Here is a 21,719-nt window from a genome sequence, read left to right on the forward strand (position 1 = left end):
TTACCCATATTACCCATATTACCCATATTACCAGTATTACCCGTATTACCCGTATTACCCGTATTACCCGTATTACCCGTATTACCGGTATTACCGGTATTACCCGTATTACCCATATTACCGGTATTACCCGTATTACCCATATTACCGGTATTACCCGTATTACCCATATTACCCATATTACCCGTATTACCCATATTACCCATATTACCAGTATTACCCATATTACCCGTATTACCCATATTACCCGTATTACCTGTATTACCCATATTACCCGTATTACCCGTATTACCTGTATTACCCATATTACCCGCATTACCCGTATTACCCATATTACCCATATTACCCATATTACCTGTATTACCCATATTACCCGTATTACCCATATCACCCATATTACCAGTATTACCCACATTACCCATATTACCCGTATTACCCGTATTACCCGTATTACCCATATTACCGGTATTACCCGTATTACCCATATTACCCATATTACCCGTATTACCCATATTACCTGTATTACCCATATTACCAGTATTACCCATATTACCCGTATTACCCATATTACTCATATTACCTGTATTACCCATATTACCCGTATTACCCATATTACCCGTATTACCCGTATTACCCATATTACCCTTATTACCCGTATTACCCATATTACCCATATTACCAGTATTACCCATATTACCCGTATTACCCATATTACCCGTATTACCCGTATTACCCATATTACCCTTATTACCCGTATTACCCGTATTACCCATATTACCCATATTACCCATATTACCCGTATTACCCATATTACCAGTGTTACCCATATTACCCGTATTACCCCTATTACCCATATTACCAGTATTACCCATATTACCCATATTACCCTTATTACCCATATTACCCGTATTACCCGTATTACCCATATTACCCATATTACCCGTATTACCCATATTACCCATATTACCTGTATTACCCATATTACCAGTATTACCCGTATTACCCATATTACCCGTATTACCCATATTACCCATATTACCTGTATTACCCATATTACCAGTATTACCCGTATTACCCATATTACCCATATTACCTGTATTACCCGTATTACCCGTATTACCCATATTACCTGTATTACCCGTATTACCCATATTACCCGTATTACCCATATTACCAGTATTACCCATATTACCTGTATTACCCATATTACCTGTATTACCCATATTACCAATATAATACCATTTATTACCATAGGGTATGAGTATTACATCATAATGATGTAATATAAGGACATGATACACATAGACAGACCCGATTTATTAGGGAAGGCCAAAGTTTCATAGCAATTGGCACAACACACAGAGCCAATGAATCAAACACTTTTACAGCATTTTTCCATACATCAAAAGGATGTGGTCTTCCCAATGAGCAACATGCTTATGCATTTTGAACTGGATATTGCTGGAAGCTTTTAATGAGACATTTGGTTTAACAATTCTTCTAAATTTAACTGTTCACCTTATCGAAGGTGGTTTCATGTACATTTAACTTGGCCAGCCATAACCGTTTTGTTGAAAATGTTGTCCAGTACCTAATTTTGATAATGTATCACTTGAATTGTGTTAGCAGTGCAGCTAGTTACAACTTTAATTTCTCTAGATCTTGCATCAGCGTTCTACACACAGTGCATGTCTGTCATAAGAAATCCATATCAGTACTATTCATATCAGTACTATTTATTAAAAAGAAATGCTCATTAATTGGTTGACTTAACAGAACCCTGTTGCAAGATCTAGAGAAAGTTGTAATTGCTTTTTAATAAATAGTACTGATATTGATTATTTATGACAGACATGTACTGTGTGTGAGTGATAAAATAGAATCAGGAGAACTTTCCAATTAACTTAATAATATTGATGGCTCAAGCAATTATCTACAGCTTCATTCTCATCATTATTGTCACCTAAGATCTTCTATAGTGCTACCATTTCTGGCAGTGATTTTGTGAGTCATTTAGCTTATTATCATCATTACTTTTATGGATGAGGACAGCAAACTATTGTCCTGTTCAGCAGCTCCTAGTGGCCTTATTGAGAGCTTGGTATAGATACAGCAGCTAGTATTGATAAGGACTTCTTGTCTTTACATGACATTTGTTGTAACGTCCAGTCTTGCAGTAGGTAAGCAGCACTCAGATACTTTTACAATTGTCTCAAGTGTTTATCACTAGCCTATTTACATTTAGCTATATCTGCTGTCCAAGCTATATTACACTATAATACAAGTACTACACTATCCCCCTCTTTCAAGAAGATGTCTCAGCTTGAACTTAATTATGTTGTACAAAATTATTATAACGTGCAGAGGGTTGTCGATGTCTCTCAGGATACCTTCTAGGTGGGGGTAAAGGTGACACAGCAGTCGGTTGTTGTGTGTCCACTGTTTGTCAGTTATTATCATCATCATCATCATAATCAATGAGCTGCAAGTTAGTCCCAATACTGGGCATCCGTACTTGTTCATCATCTAATGACCCAGATTACTACTCCACATTCTTCTGCTTCTTGTTAGTTGCCTCATTGGTATTGTCCTTCACATGGATGTTGCTAGGGCAAGGCTTCAGTCTGTCAAAGTGAACAACTTTGCATTGTCTTTTCCCATAAACTTGCTTGATTCTGTATGTAGCCTCTGAGATCTGCTTGAGCACTTGGTAGGGTCCTGTCCAGGGATGGTGGAGTTTGCAGCGTTGGCCTCTCTTCACAACTGATGAGTGCAGCCACACAATGTCCTCTCTTTGGTATGGGTCTCCATGGTAGAGGGGTGTATACTGGTATTATATGCCATGCATGCCTTGCAAATACAGTGGAACCTCTCTTATCTGTACCTCTATTATCCAGGCTCCTCCATTGTCTGGACAGCCTAAATTGGTCATGTGGCTTGCAGTTTATTGACCACAACGAAGTTTGGTTTAGATGAAAGCACAAGGAGGGAGCCTAAAGGTTACTGTTTATTTGTTTGGTGGCTTACTAATAATAACTACCACTTGTTTGCTAGGTGATAATGGATTTTACAGCCCAGGGGAGTGACCATGAATGCTCCTCCCCCTCTTCCCCTTAAACTGCATACCACTAACTGATAGCAATAACAACATTACTTGTATTTAAGTTAGTAATTTTAGTATACTAACATGTTATTCTTAGTCACGGATATTTCTGAGATACGGACAGTAGTATGTACCAGACTGCATGGGTAAGAGAGGTTCCACTGTATGCTGCTCCCAGTTGAATGGGTGTTCCTTAGAGCATGTTGCCAACATGTTTAAAAGAGTTTGGTTGAACCTTTCAACAAGGCCATCACACTGTGGATGGTATGCTGGTTTTATGTATGTTCAACAGTTTGCAGACCTCGGTAAACAGTTCTGATTCAAATTGACAGCCTTGGTCTGAATGTAACTGTTCAGGTACTGAGTATCTCAGAAATACTTCATCCACTAGTCTAATTGCCACTGTCTGTGCCTCCTGGTTGGGAATAGATAGGCAGAGCCTCCATCCACCTTGTAAAGTAGTCACCAACCACCATGACATATGAATTTCCACTGTTACTCTCAGGAAGAGGACCAAGAAGGCCTACTGCCATTTTCTGTGTTGGATAACCAGCAGTTATGGTACCCAGTGGTGCACGTTGTCTCGGTGCTTGTGACTTTCTAGTAGCACACTCTGGACACTCCTCTCTTTCATAGAACAGCTCTTCTCTTATCACAAATGTCCATATAATGATGTTAAATATATATTATGTGACTATTGTATTAGAGTATCTTGATAGCCACTTGTATTCGTCTATAGTCTTATGGTTTTACAATTCTACGATGATCCTCGGACATTATGCTCTTTGTTTAGATGATGATTTTTTTTTTGGCTAGGTGGTGAAGTAGGTTTATAAGTAGTTAGTGTAGTCATAAGTAAACAGTAAATTAAAGTGAGGATTAATTTTTGCCTATAAATTATTTGGCATAATAGGTGCAATTTTTGTTAAGTCGACACTATAAGAACATAGCATTTGGTGAAAAGATTGAGGTATTCTATTACAACAGTCACGTGCAATAAAATTATTAGCAATACATAGCTAGTAGTTGTTAAAGGAAGTACAAATAAGATGGAATAGCTACTTATTAATCTACAACAAAAGCTGCAGTTACAACTACACCAACAATTGAGGGTTTCTAAAAACCACAGAAAACAAGCCCTGTGTTTGTGTACCTCACCAGTTAAAGTTATTTTGGCTCTCTTTGGCTATATGAATTTATACATGTATCCATATCACATATCTTGTGTACTATTATAGAATCAGTGGACTCCACTGCACGTGGCTGCTCGTAATAGAAATGTTGAAGTAGTGGAGTCACTAATCAACTCAGGAGCAGATGTTAATGCTGTTACAAAAGTGAGTTGGTGTGTGTGATGAGGATAGTACATAGTACAGTACCATATGCTGTACATTTGTTATGTGTTTTGTGTAGGATCAGTCGACTCCACTTCACTGTGCTGCCAGAAATGGTGATGCTGAAGTAGTAGAATTTCTCGTCAAATCAAAATCAAATGTTAATGCTATTGAAGTGGTGAGTTAGTATGTACAATGAAACTAACAAATGCAAGTAAAAGATGTCAGGGTTACCAAGGTAAGACATTTAAAAATGCTATTTTTAAAGGAAAATATTAATTATAAGTTATTATCACAATTTGGATGGCTATCAACATGTAGTGTTTTGTGATTATACATTATAACAAAGTGCAACCTGCTGAGTAAATACTGGTTGTTTTCGTAAAATTCAATTTTGCTATAATAATAATATTGCAATAAACTCAGTAATATATGTTAGCTACATAAAAACAACTGCAACAGTTTTAATTGCTTGACTATGGTCTGAAATAATCTCAAACGTATTTATGATGCAAATTTATCATTGCAGTTTTTTTTTGCTGGAACCTTCTTCTTTGTCCACAGTTTCTACATATACCACAAATAGAATTTGAGGAATGTGTAAAAAAGTGTGTCTGTGTAGTAGGCCATTAATTATTATCATCATTACAACCATTTCTTGGCCACTACCATTGATTCACAGCTTCTAGCTTTTTAAGAAGTGTATTTCATGCCCAAAGCAAATTTATTATAATGCTGGGTTGTGGCTTAGATTGCCTCTTTCTTTCTGCAGGCAAAATAGTGATTGTCAGAGATTGCTTTTATATTTTGCATATTACCATGTGTTTTATGTGTTGAAATATATTTTTGAATTTACATTGTTCTAACAGTAGCTACTCTATGATTGTACTATGTAAGCAGCTTTCTGATTTAGAATAAAATGTGCATATTAATGTGAAATGTGTGAGATATTGATAGTGTATAAAGTGTCTAAATATATTTAGGATGGGCAGAATCCTCTCCATATTGCAGCTCTTGAAGGACATGATCAAATCATTGAAATACTGGTGAAATCAGGAACAAATATCAATGTGTTTGACAAGGTTAACTGCGTATTGGTATATGAGTAGAGTTGTCTACAATTTAAATGATGTCCTTAGACTACATCAACTCCTCTACACTTTGCTATCCAAAATGGTCATGTTGCTGTAGTGGAGATACTAATCAAATTAGGAGCTGATGTCAATGTTGTTAACAATGTTAGTCATTAATGAAACAAGCCTACAACATTCACAGCACAGATTGTATACTTTACTGCATTTGCATGCTTTAGTTTGTGAAGTTTGTATTGTATATGTTGGTGTACATGAAATTGACAAGGAGAAACATCCTGACTGTCTGGCAGACTCCTGTAAGCGTTTGAGCGTTAATCAGATGGCTGCAGGTTCGAGGCTGCCTAGGTCCAGTCATGGATTTTTTTCTCCTTTCTCCACTTTTTCAAACACACTTCTGTAACAACTTTAAACAGGGTGTAGGACCAGGTGTCCTACAGACCTTCAGCACTTGTGCTGTAAAGCCTTAATAAAACAAAATGTGCTCTAATACAAGCAGCTGTTTACTTTTATATATGACTACTCTATTACAGTTACTGATTGTTCTATTAAAGTATATTTTGATCAATTTTTCCATAATAGGTAGTGTCTAATTGACTATGTCTTTAATAATTTCTTTTACAGGATATGTTTACTCCACTACATCTTGCAGCTCAACATGGTCACGTTCCTATAGTGGAGTTGTTGATTAAATTGGTAGCAAGTGTCAATGTGCCCACTAAGGTCAGCATAACTAAATAAATTGGTAGTAGCTATAATTTCTATAGGATGGATCTACTCCTCTACACATTGCTAGTCAACATGGCAAAGTTCAGATAGTAGAAACACTGATCAGATCAGGAGCAGACAACAATGCTGCTAACAAGGTCATTATATGTTACAGCTATATCCTGCTAAGGCTTCATGCTTCTCTGACATACATACCTACTTTTTCTCTTTTTTCTGGCACATTTCTCTGAACTCATAATTGCGTGGGCTTTACAATTATTGTCCAGGAAATAACCACTGTGTAAACTCTTTGCTGTACAGTTTCACTTTCTGACAGCAATATTTGAATGATATCTCCTAGAAATTTTTCTATCACACCAGTGTTTATTCCCCAGGATGTTACAACGGATTCCCCCAAAAATATAAATGTCCTCTCCCCATTGTGGAGCGTGACTTCACTGTAACGTTGTTCTTAAAAACAATGCACAAACACTGTCAAAATGCTCTCAGATTCGACCTCAGACAGTTCAATGTCCTCCCTGTAGACCTCTTAAGAAGAAATCAATGGAATCTTAGGCTGCCCATGTATATCAAGATTAACTGAAGAAAATTCAATCATATTGGCTGTATTTCCTACTCTCAGATATAATACAAATACTTTGGAGAAGCATGCACGAAAATCTTATTTTCTTTCTTCCAGTCAATCTGATGTAGTGCACCAGCTTTCTGGCCACGCAATGCACTGCTGTGTGTTTTGATAATAGAGTGCAATTTTACATATCCAAAATCAATAATGTTATGATCTCACAACCTCCTATCCTAAAGTTTGGTACCTGTCATGATTATGCATGATCCAGCACATGATGTATTGAGGCTGATTTTGTACATTCAGAGTGTAACTGTTTAGGGTATTCATTACTGAGTAGTATAGCAATTGAATAGTCTTCATTAACTTAATGTACTCTATTGGCCAATCAAATGTCATTAACAAGCTCAATGCTAGTCATTGCACCGCTTCAAAGTCAGAATGATTAAATGTTTGGATATTAGTTTTCATTATTTAATTGTAGCTTTAGTATCTTGGTGGGCCTGTGTGTGGTACCCAGCCAAAGCAATCATATTATTTATAAAATCTAAGGTTTACAGATCCTTGTAATTTGAATTATAACTAACCACTATAATATATTGCTTATCCTACATAGAGTGGATCTACTCCTCTACACCTTGCTGCTCAGCATGGTCAAGGTCAAGTGGTGGAGACACTGATCAGATTGGGAGCAGATGTTGGTGTAGTCGATAAGGTTAAGAAAAGCTGTGTAGTTACTAATGGAAATATACCTGATATTTTCATGCTATAGAGTGGCTATACTCCACTGCACCTTGCTGTTCAACACAATCAAGGTCAACTGGTGGAGGTGCTGATCAGATTAGGAGCAGATGTCAGTGCAGTCAATAAGGTTAATTAATCTAGTTACTAATGGAAAGTACCTAATCACTTTGATATTATCATACTAAAGAGTGGTTATACTCCTCTACATCTTGCTGTTCAGCATGGCCTTATTCCAGTGGTGAAGACACTGATCAGACTACAAGTAGATGTTAATGCCATGACAATGGTAATTACATGACTTGGACAGTTATCATATCTACTACAAGTACACCATAAATTTGAGCAGATTCAATGATTAACTTTAGTAGTATATAAAAAGCCATTCCTAATGTGTACTCGTAATAAAGAACTGGAATTATCCAGCCAAAAATATCACCCTAAAGCCTCAGTTTCCCTTCATGACAGTTTGGCAGCATTGGTTAGGCACAGTCAAGCCCAAAAATGTCTTCAGAACAACTCCAAACCCTTCCAAAAATTTCTAAGGAATTTCAAAACAATTCTATTAACAGGAGTTTATGCTGACTGGCTGACTAACTGATGCCTCCAGCCAAGCATAACTAGACAATGGATGAGGCTATGGGCTTGGTTTCTCATTGTTCGACATCACCTCATCCTGAGATGTGCCTTTTCACTAACCACAGTATGTACAATACACCAGTGCATCATGGACTTGCCTTTATCCTCCTTTGTGTTTCAGTTTTTTTGAAGTGTTGATTCACGATAGTGCAATGCAGAATTCCTGTGGCTTATGTTATCGCTTGTATTTTCCATAGCAACTGGATTGATTGCAGAGGCCCTTCTCTGGCATACTGTTCTTCATCTGTAACATTGTGTATTCTCCTTTATGTAGTAGTAGGTAGTTATGTAGTCTTTCGTAACTTACACCTCCATATATCCTAACAAAATGGGTGAAGCATAGCTGAAAGCAAACTGTAGTGGCCACCTCCTTTTCTGTTACGTAACTGAATGTTTGGTTGGGCACTCATTCTATCATAATGCAAAATTTGGCAATCCTGGAGCCATTCTTTCTTTTGATGCAGTATGTGCTGGTTCATTTTCCGTAACTATGTTATAAAAATAAAACAAATAGAAAGAAAAATTAGGAATTTCAAGTTGGCTTAAGGATCAAAGTGGTGAAACAAGGACATAGCTAAAAGTGGTGAAACAAGGAAGGTTGCCTATACCTGTAGATGTACTAGTGGACATTTAATTCTTAATTCAATCTAAATTCAGTCCATAATACATAACCCTTAATTCAGTTATATTTATAAAGATTTAATGTCCACTAGTATATCTGTAGGCATAGGCAACCTTCTTTGTTTCACCACTTTATAGCTATTCCTTTGTTTTCTTTTCTCTTTAATCTCTAATTTAACTTAAAATTCCCTTCTCCTTATTAATTCACACACACAGATTAGCTGAAATCATCCACTACATGAAGTTTTGTGCTAACTGTAGTGTTTTTATTACCGTAGTTTGGAAACTTTTCAGCTGAAACTATAGTTACTGGATGACATTTCATGACTGCAGACCGATGTCGAAAAAATTATGTGAACAAAATAATGCTTGAAAGCATTATTGCAGTATATTCTTAAAAGGAAGCTTGATTGAGCATGAGGACTAGTTGTAGAGTATGAGATGGAAGCTGCAAATTCCAAAGCTGACAGTATTGCTACTACTCTCTAATACTACACTGATTCAGAGTTGAACACTATTACTGTATTGCTGTATACAGAATAATTGTCTTCATAAAAGTTCTTAATGAATTTTGTGAACCTTGTTGCCCAGGAGAGAGTAATAGTGACAGATATGGCTTTTAGGACTAACTAATTATGGCAATGTGTATCACAAGATGCTATATGTGGCCCAGTCCGGGAAAATTGGTATTATCGCCTATTTAAAAGTATCAAGAAATGCCGGTTTTAAGTATTTAGAGTGTTAGCTTGCCAATGATTGAAGCTATGTGCACCAAATTTTTGTACGTTTTACACCAATTCCTTACCTTCAAAAGGGTGGGAAGTGGGGGCCTGGAAAGAGGGAAAGAGACTGTTTAAAAATTGTAAAGGAAGGTGTAGTGATAAATTAGACAAAGTTATGGGCCATTCATATATCAAAACTGGCTTAAATGAAAGGAGTTTTACAGCACAGGTCTTTATTCAAAGCCATGTAGCTGTACAGCCAAACACAGCCATCCCCAGGCTGACCAGAGGTCCATTAAGGCCCCACACTGCACATACGGATTGAGAAAAGCAGCTAGCAAAAAGCAGACCAATCACGTCTAGCTGTGAAATTAGATAGTTATTCATGTTGTGTTCTTGGTGAAAAATCAAATCTGTTGACATGGGAAATAAGACCAGTTTTCCCAGACCCAGCCACATATGTAGCAGGAAAACTGGATATCGCATCAAACTACTAATTACACATCTTTTGAATACTTGTGTATGATAACTGAATGTTTTATATCTGTATACAGAAGGCTATACATTCAAATGACTACATGACTTACACATTGAATGAAATACATGGTATACACACTGAAGTGGGATACTCCTTCACTATATAATGAACTCTTTGATATTCAGTAAACATAATGATATGATAGCATGTGATTTTCTTAAATAGAGTGGATCTGGTTCTCTACACATTGCTAGTCAACATGGTCATGTTAAGGTGGTGGAGATGTTGATCAGATCAGGAGCAGATGTCGATGCTGTCAATAAAGTTAGTTTCTACAAATGCAAAATGTATATTAGTATTTTGATCACATCTTATTGCAGATTGGCTACACTCCATTACTTCTTGCTGTTCAGAATGGTCATGTTCAAGTAGTGGAGAGATTGATCAAATTAGGAGCAAATGTTAATGCTCTAACTATGGTAATAATTTACAGGGTGCATGAAATGCTGTTATGTCCTCAGTGCACAATATACATTATTACAATGCAAAACATAATACCAAACAGTGTGAATTTGTTTGAAGCTTAGGACTAATCAGAATGTATTTTGCATACAGTACCAAAAGTAATTGTCTGAGATTTTGTTTGAGGAATTTGGCATCTATTATTATTATTAAGATATCTTTTCACAAAAGACTGAGACATTCTAAAGATAGCAACTGACCACTCTAATAGAACAGTCACACATAGGTAAAATTAGCTGCTAGTTTACCAGTAAGAATGCAGTGAAAATACTGCTTCAAATTTTCTTCCTAATAGCAATCATGTATGTTACAAACTCCACTTTATAATTTATTGCAAAAGTTGTCCCCACTTCTTGGCCTACTCTACTATCTCTGTTACACAACAAACTATACAAACTCATTTTCATACAATGATAATTTAGCTCAGTTATACATCAGTAGCAGATGTATATACATACTGTAAATCGCTATATATATTTTCATGCAAAAAATTTTCGTGATAAAATTTTGTCTATAAAAATATTTTCATATGATTTACGTGAATGACTGCTTTATTAGAGTAGTTCAATCTTATGTAAAAAGTTTTGTGTAGGAAATTTTTGTACAAGTTGTTGCATGTGAAAATTATTTTACAACAAAAAATCAAATCACGGTACATTATTACATTCATATATGAACTGCCATGTCACTATAAAACACTGTTGTTGCTCTGTCATACTAAAACTCTAGTGTGAATAACTTTGAAGTTGAACATGCATCTATACTTCTAACTCCTAACAGAAAGGAGACACGGCTCTCCATCTTGCTTCACAAGAAGGTTTGGCTGAAGTGGTTGAAATGTTGACAAGTGCAAAAGCTGACCTGAACATTGTCAACAAAGTGAGCACACATCATCACAATGCAATACAATGATATTCTCTACTACTGCACTATAGGCAAACAGGACACCACTACTAGAGGCAGTATGGCATCGTCGAAAAAGTGTTATACACTATTTTGTAGAGGAGGTCAAAGTGGACACTACTAATATGACTAAGGTGATCACTTAGTGGTACATGATTACATCATCTTCATGTTCCTGTACACATCACTGATACTGTGTGTATTGTTGTAGTACATAAAGCAGTGGATGGAACGACAGTTGGACGAATACAAAAATGAACCAAAGAGTCCTGGTAAACTTCCTGAATATGGTAAGATTTAGTACTGCCTTAAAGTGTTGTTTCAAAAGATGTATTTACACATTAACTGGTTTGTTTGGTTATGTTGCTACAATTATTCATCTGTAGTTCTTTGTAGGCATCTTTTCTGTAGGGTATATTCTTTAGGCCTTTGAGCTTTCATTTTACACTGGATTTCATGTCCATTGTCCTATTCAAACTTGTGCATGCATCTCATTTATGTGAACAGCCACAGTCATTCAAATGCTCATATCATACGCATGCGTGAGTTTAAATAGATCAAGAGACTTGAAACCCAGTATAAAAGAAAATCCTCCTAGTTTTTTCATAGATGTGTGGGAGGAAGGTAGTACCATTAGGACCAAGGGAAAAATGTACATAACAATTATGGAGCTTTATGATGTCACTGAGAGTGATCAAACACTCAAACAGTATACAGCAACAATGTAAGAATTATAGTGGCAGATCCAGCATGAAGCATTCGAAACAGATCTCACCCCCTCACTCCTTTCCTTCCACTTTCAAAAGTGCAGCTCTTTGTATTATGCACGTATTCATGGTATACAAGGATTGTATATACAAGAAAAAGCCTTATTACACACTCTTCGTTGGAGATGGGCACTGGCATCCCTCTCCTGCTTACCAGATATAATTGAAAAGAATTTTGTAGCAATGAGATACTGTAATACAGCAGTCAATAACTCAAATAAGTCATTGCCCTTTCATTTTGCTTGAATCAACTGGTTCTGCTCAATTAAACCAACAGTTTCACTGATCTATACACCACATGTAGACCACTCAGATGCAATAGTACATGGTAGTTTTATTCTTATATTGATATTGCCCTAAAAGCTACTGTAATTGTATGCAGTCATATCAGGCAAGTTTCTAATGTTTTATGAAATATATAGCAGACTGAATCAGTGGCGGATCCAGGGGGGGCACAGGGGGCACGTGCCCCCCCCCCCCCCTCCCTTAAAAAAATGTATATAAGATCGAGATACTCTAATCACTCTAATAAAGCAGTCACAGTGTTCATGGGGAAGTGTAGCTTACTTAGGAAGTAGGAAGCTATAAATAGGATTTTATTTTACATAACATACGTGATATAGTATATTTGGTAAAGGATAACTAGCTATTATTGTTGTGACTTTTTTTTTTTTTTTTTTTTTTTTTGCTCTTCAACTTTTTTTCAGCAAGGTGCCCCCCCTCTTTCCAGACTCTGGATCCGCCCCTGTGAATGACACAGTTGTTCACATGTGCATGTCATCTATTAGACCATGATACATGTTGTTATGTACACAACAATAATCACCTCCTAGTATAACTACTTGTGTGTTACTCAATGTAGAATCTGATGAGGCACATTCTGATAGAAGTTCTGGTCATGAATCTGGTGCATCAGATGGTGAGTGAATACATTAGAATACAATAATTATTCTAATAATGTTACAAAAAGTAAACAAAGAAGTATAAGGACATAATATGTACTGTACATAATCTTATACTGTTAAATTTCACTGTTATTGTTGGTTGTCAATAGTCATTTGATCACTGTTTGTTATCTTATACCATTATGTAGAGGAGTGAGGTGTGAAGAATTGTAGTAAGACACTTCAAGTTTTTAAACTGTTTTGATTTTACATATTAAGAGTTAGCAGCTGTGTAGTATCATACATATTAAGTGTTTCTTTTTGTATACATACACACACATAGCTACATTGCATATCAAGTCATAATAGTATTGTGTGGTAGGAACAGTTTATAACAGATTTAGATAGTATACCATATTTTATGTTATAAATAGTGGTAATAATGTATAATCACTGGTGCATTTGGTGGTACTAGTAAATTAGTAGTATTATAGTAAATGTAAGTAATAAAGATAAGAGGTGTTTTTGAATAGGTTTGTGCTAGGAACTCTGTGTGTGTGTGTATGATAAAGGAAGCTAGTGTCAGCAATCAATTATCAGCCATGTTGTATGTCAACTAGGGCTGAAACAGATATCCGTATTATCCGGATATCCGGATAATAATTTACTATCCAGATAGTGATTTGATGCCATCAGGATAATTTCTAATAATTTGAAGAAATTTTATGTTAATGTTTCCTTGATCCAGCTAAACATTATTACAAACTTACTTAATCTTTATTTAAGTGTTATGTTTTATTCTAAAGTACTAGTAAAACAAACATGTTCACAACAAAATATACAATGCTTTTATAGCAAGTGATGATGTCACTATCCGTAGGATATCTGGAAAGATTTTGTTCAGGATATCCGGATAGTAAAAACTACTATCTGTTTCAGCCCTAATGTCAACCTCGTTCAAAACAATATAAAAACTTTTAACTCTTTGATAGGCAATGTTAATACTATAGGTGCCTACAATATACAATTTTAGACAGTGGTAATTCAGTAGATGTTTTGTACTTTGACTTTTGACTCTGTTCCTCATGAAGGGTTACTCAAAAAGATTTATGCATATGGTTTTAGAGGTGATCTGTTTAATTGGATACAAGACTTTTTGAAAGGACACAGACAAAGAGTTTCTGTGAATGGTTCAATGTCTGGTTGGAGTGATGTAATAAGTGGAATACCTCAAGGATCAGTCTTGGGTCCTCTCTTCTTTGCAATTTTCATCAATGATCTGCCATCACTATTAAGGTATAAAGTTCTTTTATTTGCAGACGACACAAAAATATATTCCAGCATTAATCGTGCTAACCCAATATCCTCCCTGCAAGATGATATTAATGCTTACATTGAATGGTCAGTAATGTGGTAGTTGCCTTTCAACATTTCTAAATGTAAAATACTGCATATAGGATAAGTATGCAGAATTCTCTAGAGAGTGAATTCGATTCGTGTTCGTTCGATTCGTGTTGAGTAAATATTGCAACTTCAGCCTAGCTGTTAGTCTGGCGGCGCCCGCCCCTTACTCTATGCGAAGGGGCGGGCGCCGCCAGACTACCTAGCTGTAGGTTGAAGACCAAAAAAAAAAAAAAAAAGGTCTTCACCTACTGACAATAGCTACCCCTCACCAAAGATACCCTCAGTTTCGTGCTACATACTACACTTACTAACAACACTTACTAACAAATGGGCGTGGCTGAACGTATGTTGGTAATGCGATAAGTGGGCGTGGCTCACGAAAGAGCTACGCGATAGCGTTTATAAGTTTCCACGTCGTCAAACGAACAATTTCGTTTCTCACGTGATCCAATCCGGGTCAGACCCGGATAAATACCATTTCTACTTTGGCAGACCATGTACAACTCCAAACTGATTTAGATAATCTAGCCAAATGGTGTGATGTGTGGCAACTGAAGTTCAATGTTACTAAATGTAAAGTGATTCACTTTGGTCGAGCCACACACAGCTTTGGAGGCTACTATCTTAATGGTGTCTCATTGGACTCAGTAAATTGTCATAAGGACTTGGGTATTATTTTGATGCGAATTTAAAGTTCCACCAACACGCTTCTGAAGTAGCTATGAAAGCGAACAGGGTATTGATGATGGTACCTTGCTGTTTGAGATCATCAATGACATCATCAACAGGGTGTTGATGATGGTACCTTGCTGTTTGTTAACACAAGCAAACTAACACAATAATGTTACCTTGCTTGTGGAACAAACAGCAAGGTAACATTATTGTGTTAGTTCAGTTATGTAACTGGATCAACATGACTGACAAGCCTATAATGTCACAATGGGTTTAACACATGCATCTGTAAGTTAGTTAAAACATCTGGTTTCATGCCAATTCAGCCCAAATATCAACCCGCTTGTCATTAGCAGACAGTTAATTAGTTAGTGATGTGTGATAATAATTTTGCTATATAACGATACTTGTGATTGTGTTATAAAGTTCAACCTGTATATTGCATGATGACATTTATTAGGCATTTTTGTGGGTCGTTCCTGTTCCTGCTTCCCGTTCTCATCCCATTCCCATTTACCTTGAATTCTACTTACCCTGAATAATCAGTGGTGATCCACCCCCTCCCCTTAAAAAAACTATAATACTCTAATAGAACAGTCAGTCAAATACTCTAATAGAACAGTCACCACATACATATAACACTATTAAGAATCTTCCATAGTTGCTGAGTTTGAAAAAAAAAACTATCATCTGTAACACTATCTCATGTATGGACACACTTAGCCTGCTAAGAATGTTTTGCTATGAAATGCTCATGATCTTGTGTATACCATTCTTTAGGTCTATAGCTATAGCTAGCTGAACTACTCATGATTCTCACCTTATCTTTTGATCAATGTAGTCCACATAGAAAGCAGTAAAATTTAGATATATTTGTGTATAAAACCACTCTACACCTAGTCCTAAAACATATGATATAGCTTTAGCTTCTGAAGGGCCGCACCCCAAGCCCTCTGCTCTATATGCCTACTACCATGGTGCACCTCCCTTGCCAACCCTGGATCTGTCCTTGATAATAGTTATACTTTTCTGTTAACAAATCAGTTTAGAGAAAATTTCAAAATTTACAGAAATCATAGGTATAAAAAAGCAATGTGAAACAAGAGAGGTCTAGTCAAGTTTTAATTTTTGGCTATAGCTATACCACTGACAGATTTTACATGTATATGACTGAAGTAGGAATTAAATGTCCACTAGTATAGCTGCAGGTGTAGATGACATCCCTTGTTTCATTGCTTTGATCCTTAAATTTTTAAATTTGTCCTTATACTTGTTACTAATATTAGTTGCTTCACATATATTTTAGTATGTTCTGTGCCTGTTACACAACCCTACATAGAGAGAATGATGTGTGAAGCTAGCCTGCTTACTTCCCATTGAAGGAGTGGTGCAAAACTACAGAGAATTTTTTTTGTATTTATATGTCATAGGCAACATAAAGCCATTGGTACACAACTGCAAATCATCACCCTGCATTCTCTGTCAGCAAAAATAAAGGAAGACAAAGGTAAGTCCATTATGTAAGTATTGCACATACTGTGGGATTAAATGACATAATTATTAAAAACCCAAACTCATAGGTATTACGTTACCCTTGTCTGAAAGCAACAGTTAGTCAAAGCTTTTGTGTTGTACTAAGACCTGCCAATGTTCCATGGTTTCTAGTCTATTTTTATTTTTTTTAAATACGATATGAAGCTGAAATGTCACCTCAGGATACGAACATGCAATAGCATGGCCATGCACATGCAAAATGAGTGTAACTTAATGTAGACATGTGATGTATGTATAAAAGAATTGAAACTAAAGTAGAATTGCACAATAATTATTGTTAAGGTTTTATTTACATTTGCACAAAGTCCTAATATACTGTACGTATGTAAAAAGAGATAGTGCAAGTACAACAATGTGAACTTCAGAAGTATTTTCAAGTGTGCTCCAGCCATTAGACAAATAAATATATTGTAATAGATACACCAGTATCTCATAATAAGTGCCAAATACTTACTAGTCTGTTCACTGAACATGTCAGAGTGTACATGAATATTGAGTGATGTGTCTCTATCATGACATCCTCTTAACCCAGTCACCTGCAAAGTAATGTCACAATGCTCAACTATGGCCTGATATTTGTGGTAGTAAATGTCTAATATTATCCTCGGAGGGTAGAGCATGTCATCAACTTTCTTCTTCAGCCACATAGCATGGTCAAAATCATCTTCATGTGAATTGTCTAGTATGTCACTTTCATGTACCTGTAGAATAACAGAAATACCCAGTGGTCATTGAAGCTACAGCATATAAATACACAACACAATGTGTATTCTAGCTACATATTGGAGGTTGTGTTACAAACAGAACCCCAGACACATCACTGAGAAAATTGTTTTGGTGTCCTTAGTTAAGGAATGCTATCATAATGTCCCAAATTATGGCACAAGTGTTCATTTCCCTTTTACTCTGGCCACTAACCAATTATACAAGGCAAATAAAATAACAACAAGGAATTTCTATGCTAATAAGAAAGAATTACATCACATTACTTCAATTCCAAATTGTTGGAGCAGGCAAGACTGGCAATCATGTATTCCTTGGATCACCTTTGTACCTCTGAGTTGTACTGTATTTGGTGTACATATTCCTTAGTGATTCAAATTTAACAAGTTGATGTTGTGCTACTTCTAAAATCCAGGCGCTATGCAGCTAGCTAACTCATCTGGAATTAACCAACTGTGTATTATTATTTTATTGTTATAACAAATATGGTTTTTGGTTGTACAATGATACATTTATTAATAGTGCCCATATTTCGTAATTCATGAATTTTTGTAATTTTTGTAATTCCATGGTGCTGTTAATAGCAGAAAGCACTTTTCAAATATTTCTAAAAAAAGGTTTCTTATATTTCAAGGTATAAATGGTTTATTCTATCCTTAAATGGGTAGGAATTTAAGTTATAATGCTGTGTTTTAGAAATAAATATTTAATGTATCAAATGTGCCCATTAGGGTGATTTATGTTCAACATCAGGTTAAAGAGATGGTGAGTATAATTCCAATGTTTTAAAACAGTGTGAAGATCATCTGAGGGTGTGATCTCTAACTGACCAGAACACTTGAGTATAAACAGAGTGTATAAACAGAGTCATTGTAGGATTAGACCGTTGTTTTGAAACCATGCATATCATCACAATACTATTTGTTAGGCCTGTTAACTTTACTATTGTTATGTCTCACTGCCTAAATTTGGTCATTATGCATCCATTTATAACTAAGTAATTTAAATAAAATATAACTTGCTTACATAGCTGTATAGAGGAAAGAAGGTAGATAAGCCAAAGACCAACTCGTAAGTCTCCTATGTCAAAGGAGGCCAGGGATATTTAACCGTTTCACTTTTCAATAAGATCAGTGGAACATAATTATAGTGATTATGAGGTACACTCAGCTAACTCTAATGAAAGTCAGGTGTATATTCACTTTGTAAGTGTATTGTGACAGAAGTAATATAAGTAATGTAATGAAAAATAAGCTGCCCTTAGGGTACCTTTCTTGAAAAATAACAAATGTCTTTATGGGAATACTGATGAACTGTAGTACTATTGGCAGCTTTAAGACATGAATAAAGAATTATAGCTATGAGAATGTGGCTGTACATGTATAGCACAGTACTTCTTCAGAATCTTGTTAACACTTGAACAATTCCAGCTGCAAATTTTGAGGGGAAGGGGGAAAGAATTGATAATTGCCAATTGTATGCAATCTGCAAAAAAATCATGAAAAATTTCCCCCTTAAAAAATCCTGTTATACGGTACATAGTAGATGGAACTGTGGAGAAACTTCTGATAATGTAAGATGAAAGCATCACTGACAAACTGGTTTCTACTCAGTGTGATGATGGTTTGTATTGAACACAGAAGTAAGCCACTAGCTAAATGCACAAGTTGTGAAGACTGCACTCATTTCAGATGTTGGACCTGATGCAAAACAGGTCAGTCACCATATCCACTGTGAGCCATCTCATGCTCAACAAGCAAGGACTGAGTTCAGACAGCATCCTTTTCAGGGCGATCCCCCCCCCCCCCCCATCCCCTATCACTCTTGGAAGTCATTGCTCCCTGTGACAGATTACTGAGGGAGTCAGAAGGTAAGTACTGGCATCACAAGTCACAATTAAAAAATGCTTCAGAAATATGACAATCAGATAACAAAATGTAAGACCAATATTATTTTAAAAATAGATTTGTTTGGACACTGTTCAGCTTTAGTTGTTGCATTGTAAGCACTAAGGGTGCTAATTATTATATAACACAATGACATTACTATACTATAAAGAGAAAATTAAAAATAGTTTTTGACCAAAAGTAAACTCATTGAAGCTGCTATAAAATGGATCAAAACAGCCATAAATACACCAGAATATAACAACAGGTAAGCATGAAGCCATGTAAGGCTGGTATCACATGAGTTTTGAAAAGATTCATACTCAACCTGAACCTTATAATACAATTCTGTGCAAGACAACAAAATGCTCACCTTCAAACTATACTTGCATCAATGCAGAGGGATGCCTTGAAGTCCCGGGTGATTGTAATGCTGAACTCTGTACAGTGGACCAATTGGTCCACTCTGTACAGTGGACCAATTGTATTAGGCCTGCTATGTTATAATATTACTGATTTTCTAGTTAGTTATCCTTGAAAATGCATTGGGTACCTGTGTATACTTAGTATTACACAATACACAGTTTTCTTTGTGAATCATTAGCTTTATTCTGGAGGAGACTGAGTGTGGCCCCGACTAGACATTGGGTGACCTGCAGTTCGATTCCTGGGGTTGGAGGGATTTTTTTTCCTTACTTTGGCCCCTTTTCTGTTACACCTTTTCAGCTATAAGTCACTACGTCTAAGTCCTTGAAATTAGGTTAGGTAATCCTAAGGCTGCAGCACATGTTGCTGCAGACCTTCAGTGCTGGTCACTGTAAAGCATTAATACAATACAATACAATACAATATTCATGTAATATTCTGAGTGGTCAGTCTGCAAAGAAGTGGTCACTCTTGAGAGGTTTCATGTCATTTTTAGTTTCTTATATATCTAGATTTATGACACTTTGAATATTGTGTTTGGTGCCATGCTATATATGTAAAGGCATTGAAAATATTGTACAAATACACATAAATGATCATCACACTGTCAACTTATTTTTCTTATACCTTTTGATAGGAACCACCGATTGAGGTGGAGTTTGCACTAAAATGACACTGAAAAATAGCACAATATTTGTCATACCAAAGAATGTGTGGAATGTTAATTATTCAATTTAGTTGGAAATCTCTTATAATAGTGGACTCTCCAGCAATGTTTTACTGTAAAATCATCAACATGTAGGCCATTACAAATGCAGCTGAAGCCTTAAACAGTTGCTGTAATAGCTTTTAAAACTAAAAGACAAGACGATAATTATTTTTAGAAGTACTTATTGCATACGAAGGTAAAAGATAGCTGTTTTAAGTTATATTTAGGGACCCGCCGATTATGCTAGCATAATTTTGAGCATAATAGGTACCTAAAAGCATTGAGCATAATGCCAGCATAATAGGTTAAATATTTGTACGATAGTGTAAACTCTTGCTGGGAAAATGACAATTGCAAAATAAGATCGATATACTCTAATAGAGCAGTCAGTAACTCTAATAGAACAATCATCAAACTGACTTTTCTATTAGAGTATATCGATCTTGTCTCTTACATGCAGGCATGCAGCAAGAATTTATTATTTGTGTTCCAGCCACTCATTTTTTTCTTTCTATATAGTGTTAAATTAGCAGCAAAGCATATGAACTAAGGCATGAACATTGAGCATAATCGAGCATAATAGGTAAATATTGAGCATTAATTTAAGCATAATAGGTGAATTTTTGAGCAGTGCAGCATAGCATAATAGGTAAAATTATGAGCATAATCGGCGGGTCCCTAGTTATATTTATACTACATACGTGGAAACAAAAAGAGTATAATATAGCTAGCTACGTATGCGTAGCTAGACAAAAAAATAAACAAACTATTTAAAAAATTAAAAATTTCAAAAGAAAGTAGGGGTTGATATAGCACGCTACAAAAAGTAAGGAAACAAGCTCAAAAATGTTACAGCTGAAATGAGAAATGATCCAGCAGTAAAAAGTAAGGAAACAAGATTCAACGACTACTTGCTAAACACTTAATTAATCCCCACTATACTTAGAGTATTTTGTGTAGTTTAAGCCATTAGATACACATCTTATATGTATGCCTCTATTCCACAACAAAAATCATCCATAAAATCTTTATCCAAATAGATATGCAAAAAAAATTAATTTTAACAGTTAATAAATATTATTGCTGAAATTTTCAATCAAATTTTTCTGCAATTTTACATGTGTCCAAAAGGATGATTTTCAAAAATCCAGTCACATGTACAACATCAACTATTCCATATTCATTAAATTTACCTGGTATATTAAACTTGTTTACCATGCTCAACTCTCAAAATTGTCTTTAAATT

At 35.7% G+C, this 21,719-nt stretch overlaps 1 protein-coding gene and 1 long non-coding RNA gene across 2 annotated transcripts in view; one reads left to right on the forward strand and one right to left on the reverse strand.

Moving 5' to 3' along the window:
- LOC136254098 (ankyrin-1-like) overlaps positions 1-13,547 on the forward strand; it is a 61,811-nt gene extending 48,264 nt beyond the window's left edge. Inside the window, exons 3-18 of the mRNA XM_066046757.1 lie at positions 4,342-4,440; positions 4,517-4,615; positions 5,421-5,519; positions 5,577-5,675; positions 6,153-6,251; positions 6,296-6,394; positions 7,439-7,537; positions 7,595-7,693; positions 7,754-7,852; positions 10,249-10,347; positions 10,404-10,502; positions 11,326-11,424; positions 11,481-11,582; positions 11,660-11,738; positions 13,078-13,134; positions 13,309-13,547. Of these exons, the coding sequence (XP_065902829.1) occupies positions 4,342-4,440; positions 4,517-4,615; positions 5,421-5,519; positions 5,577-5,675; positions 6,153-6,251; positions 6,296-6,394; positions 7,439-7,537; positions 7,595-7,693; positions 7,754-7,852; positions 10,249-10,347; positions 10,404-10,502; positions 11,326-11,424; positions 11,481-11,582; positions 11,660-11,738; positions 13,078-13,134; positions 13,309-13,316 (1,434 nt within the window). The 3' untranslated portion in view covers positions 13,317-13,547. The remainder of the gene's footprint in view (positions 1-4,341; positions 4,441-4,516; positions 4,616-5,420; positions 5,520-5,576; positions 5,676-6,152; positions 6,252-6,295; positions 6,395-7,438; positions 7,538-7,594; positions 7,694-7,753; positions 7,853-10,248; positions 10,348-10,403; positions 10,503-11,325; positions 11,425-11,480; positions 11,583-11,659; positions 11,739-13,077; positions 13,135-13,308) is intronic.
- Positions 13,548-16,844: 3,297 nt separating this feature from the next.
- Positions 16,845-19,316, reverse strand: LOC136254099 (uncharacterized). The gene is made up of 2 exons (XR_010700295.1): positions 17,709-19,316; positions 16,845-17,430 (listed from the first exon to the last, which is right to left on the reverse strand). It is a non-coding gene; the product is annotated as an uncharacterized lncRNA (long non-coding RNA).
- Between the last annotated feature and the right edge of the window lie 2,403 nt (positions 19,317-21,719).

The sequence above is a fragment of the Dysidea avara genome, chromosome 4, assembly GCF_963678975.1.
Source record: "Dysidea avara chromosome 4, odDysAvar1.4, whole genome shotgun sequence".
NCBI lineage: Eukaryota > Metazoa > Porifera > Demospongiae > Dictyoceratida > Dysideidae > Dysidea > Dysidea avara.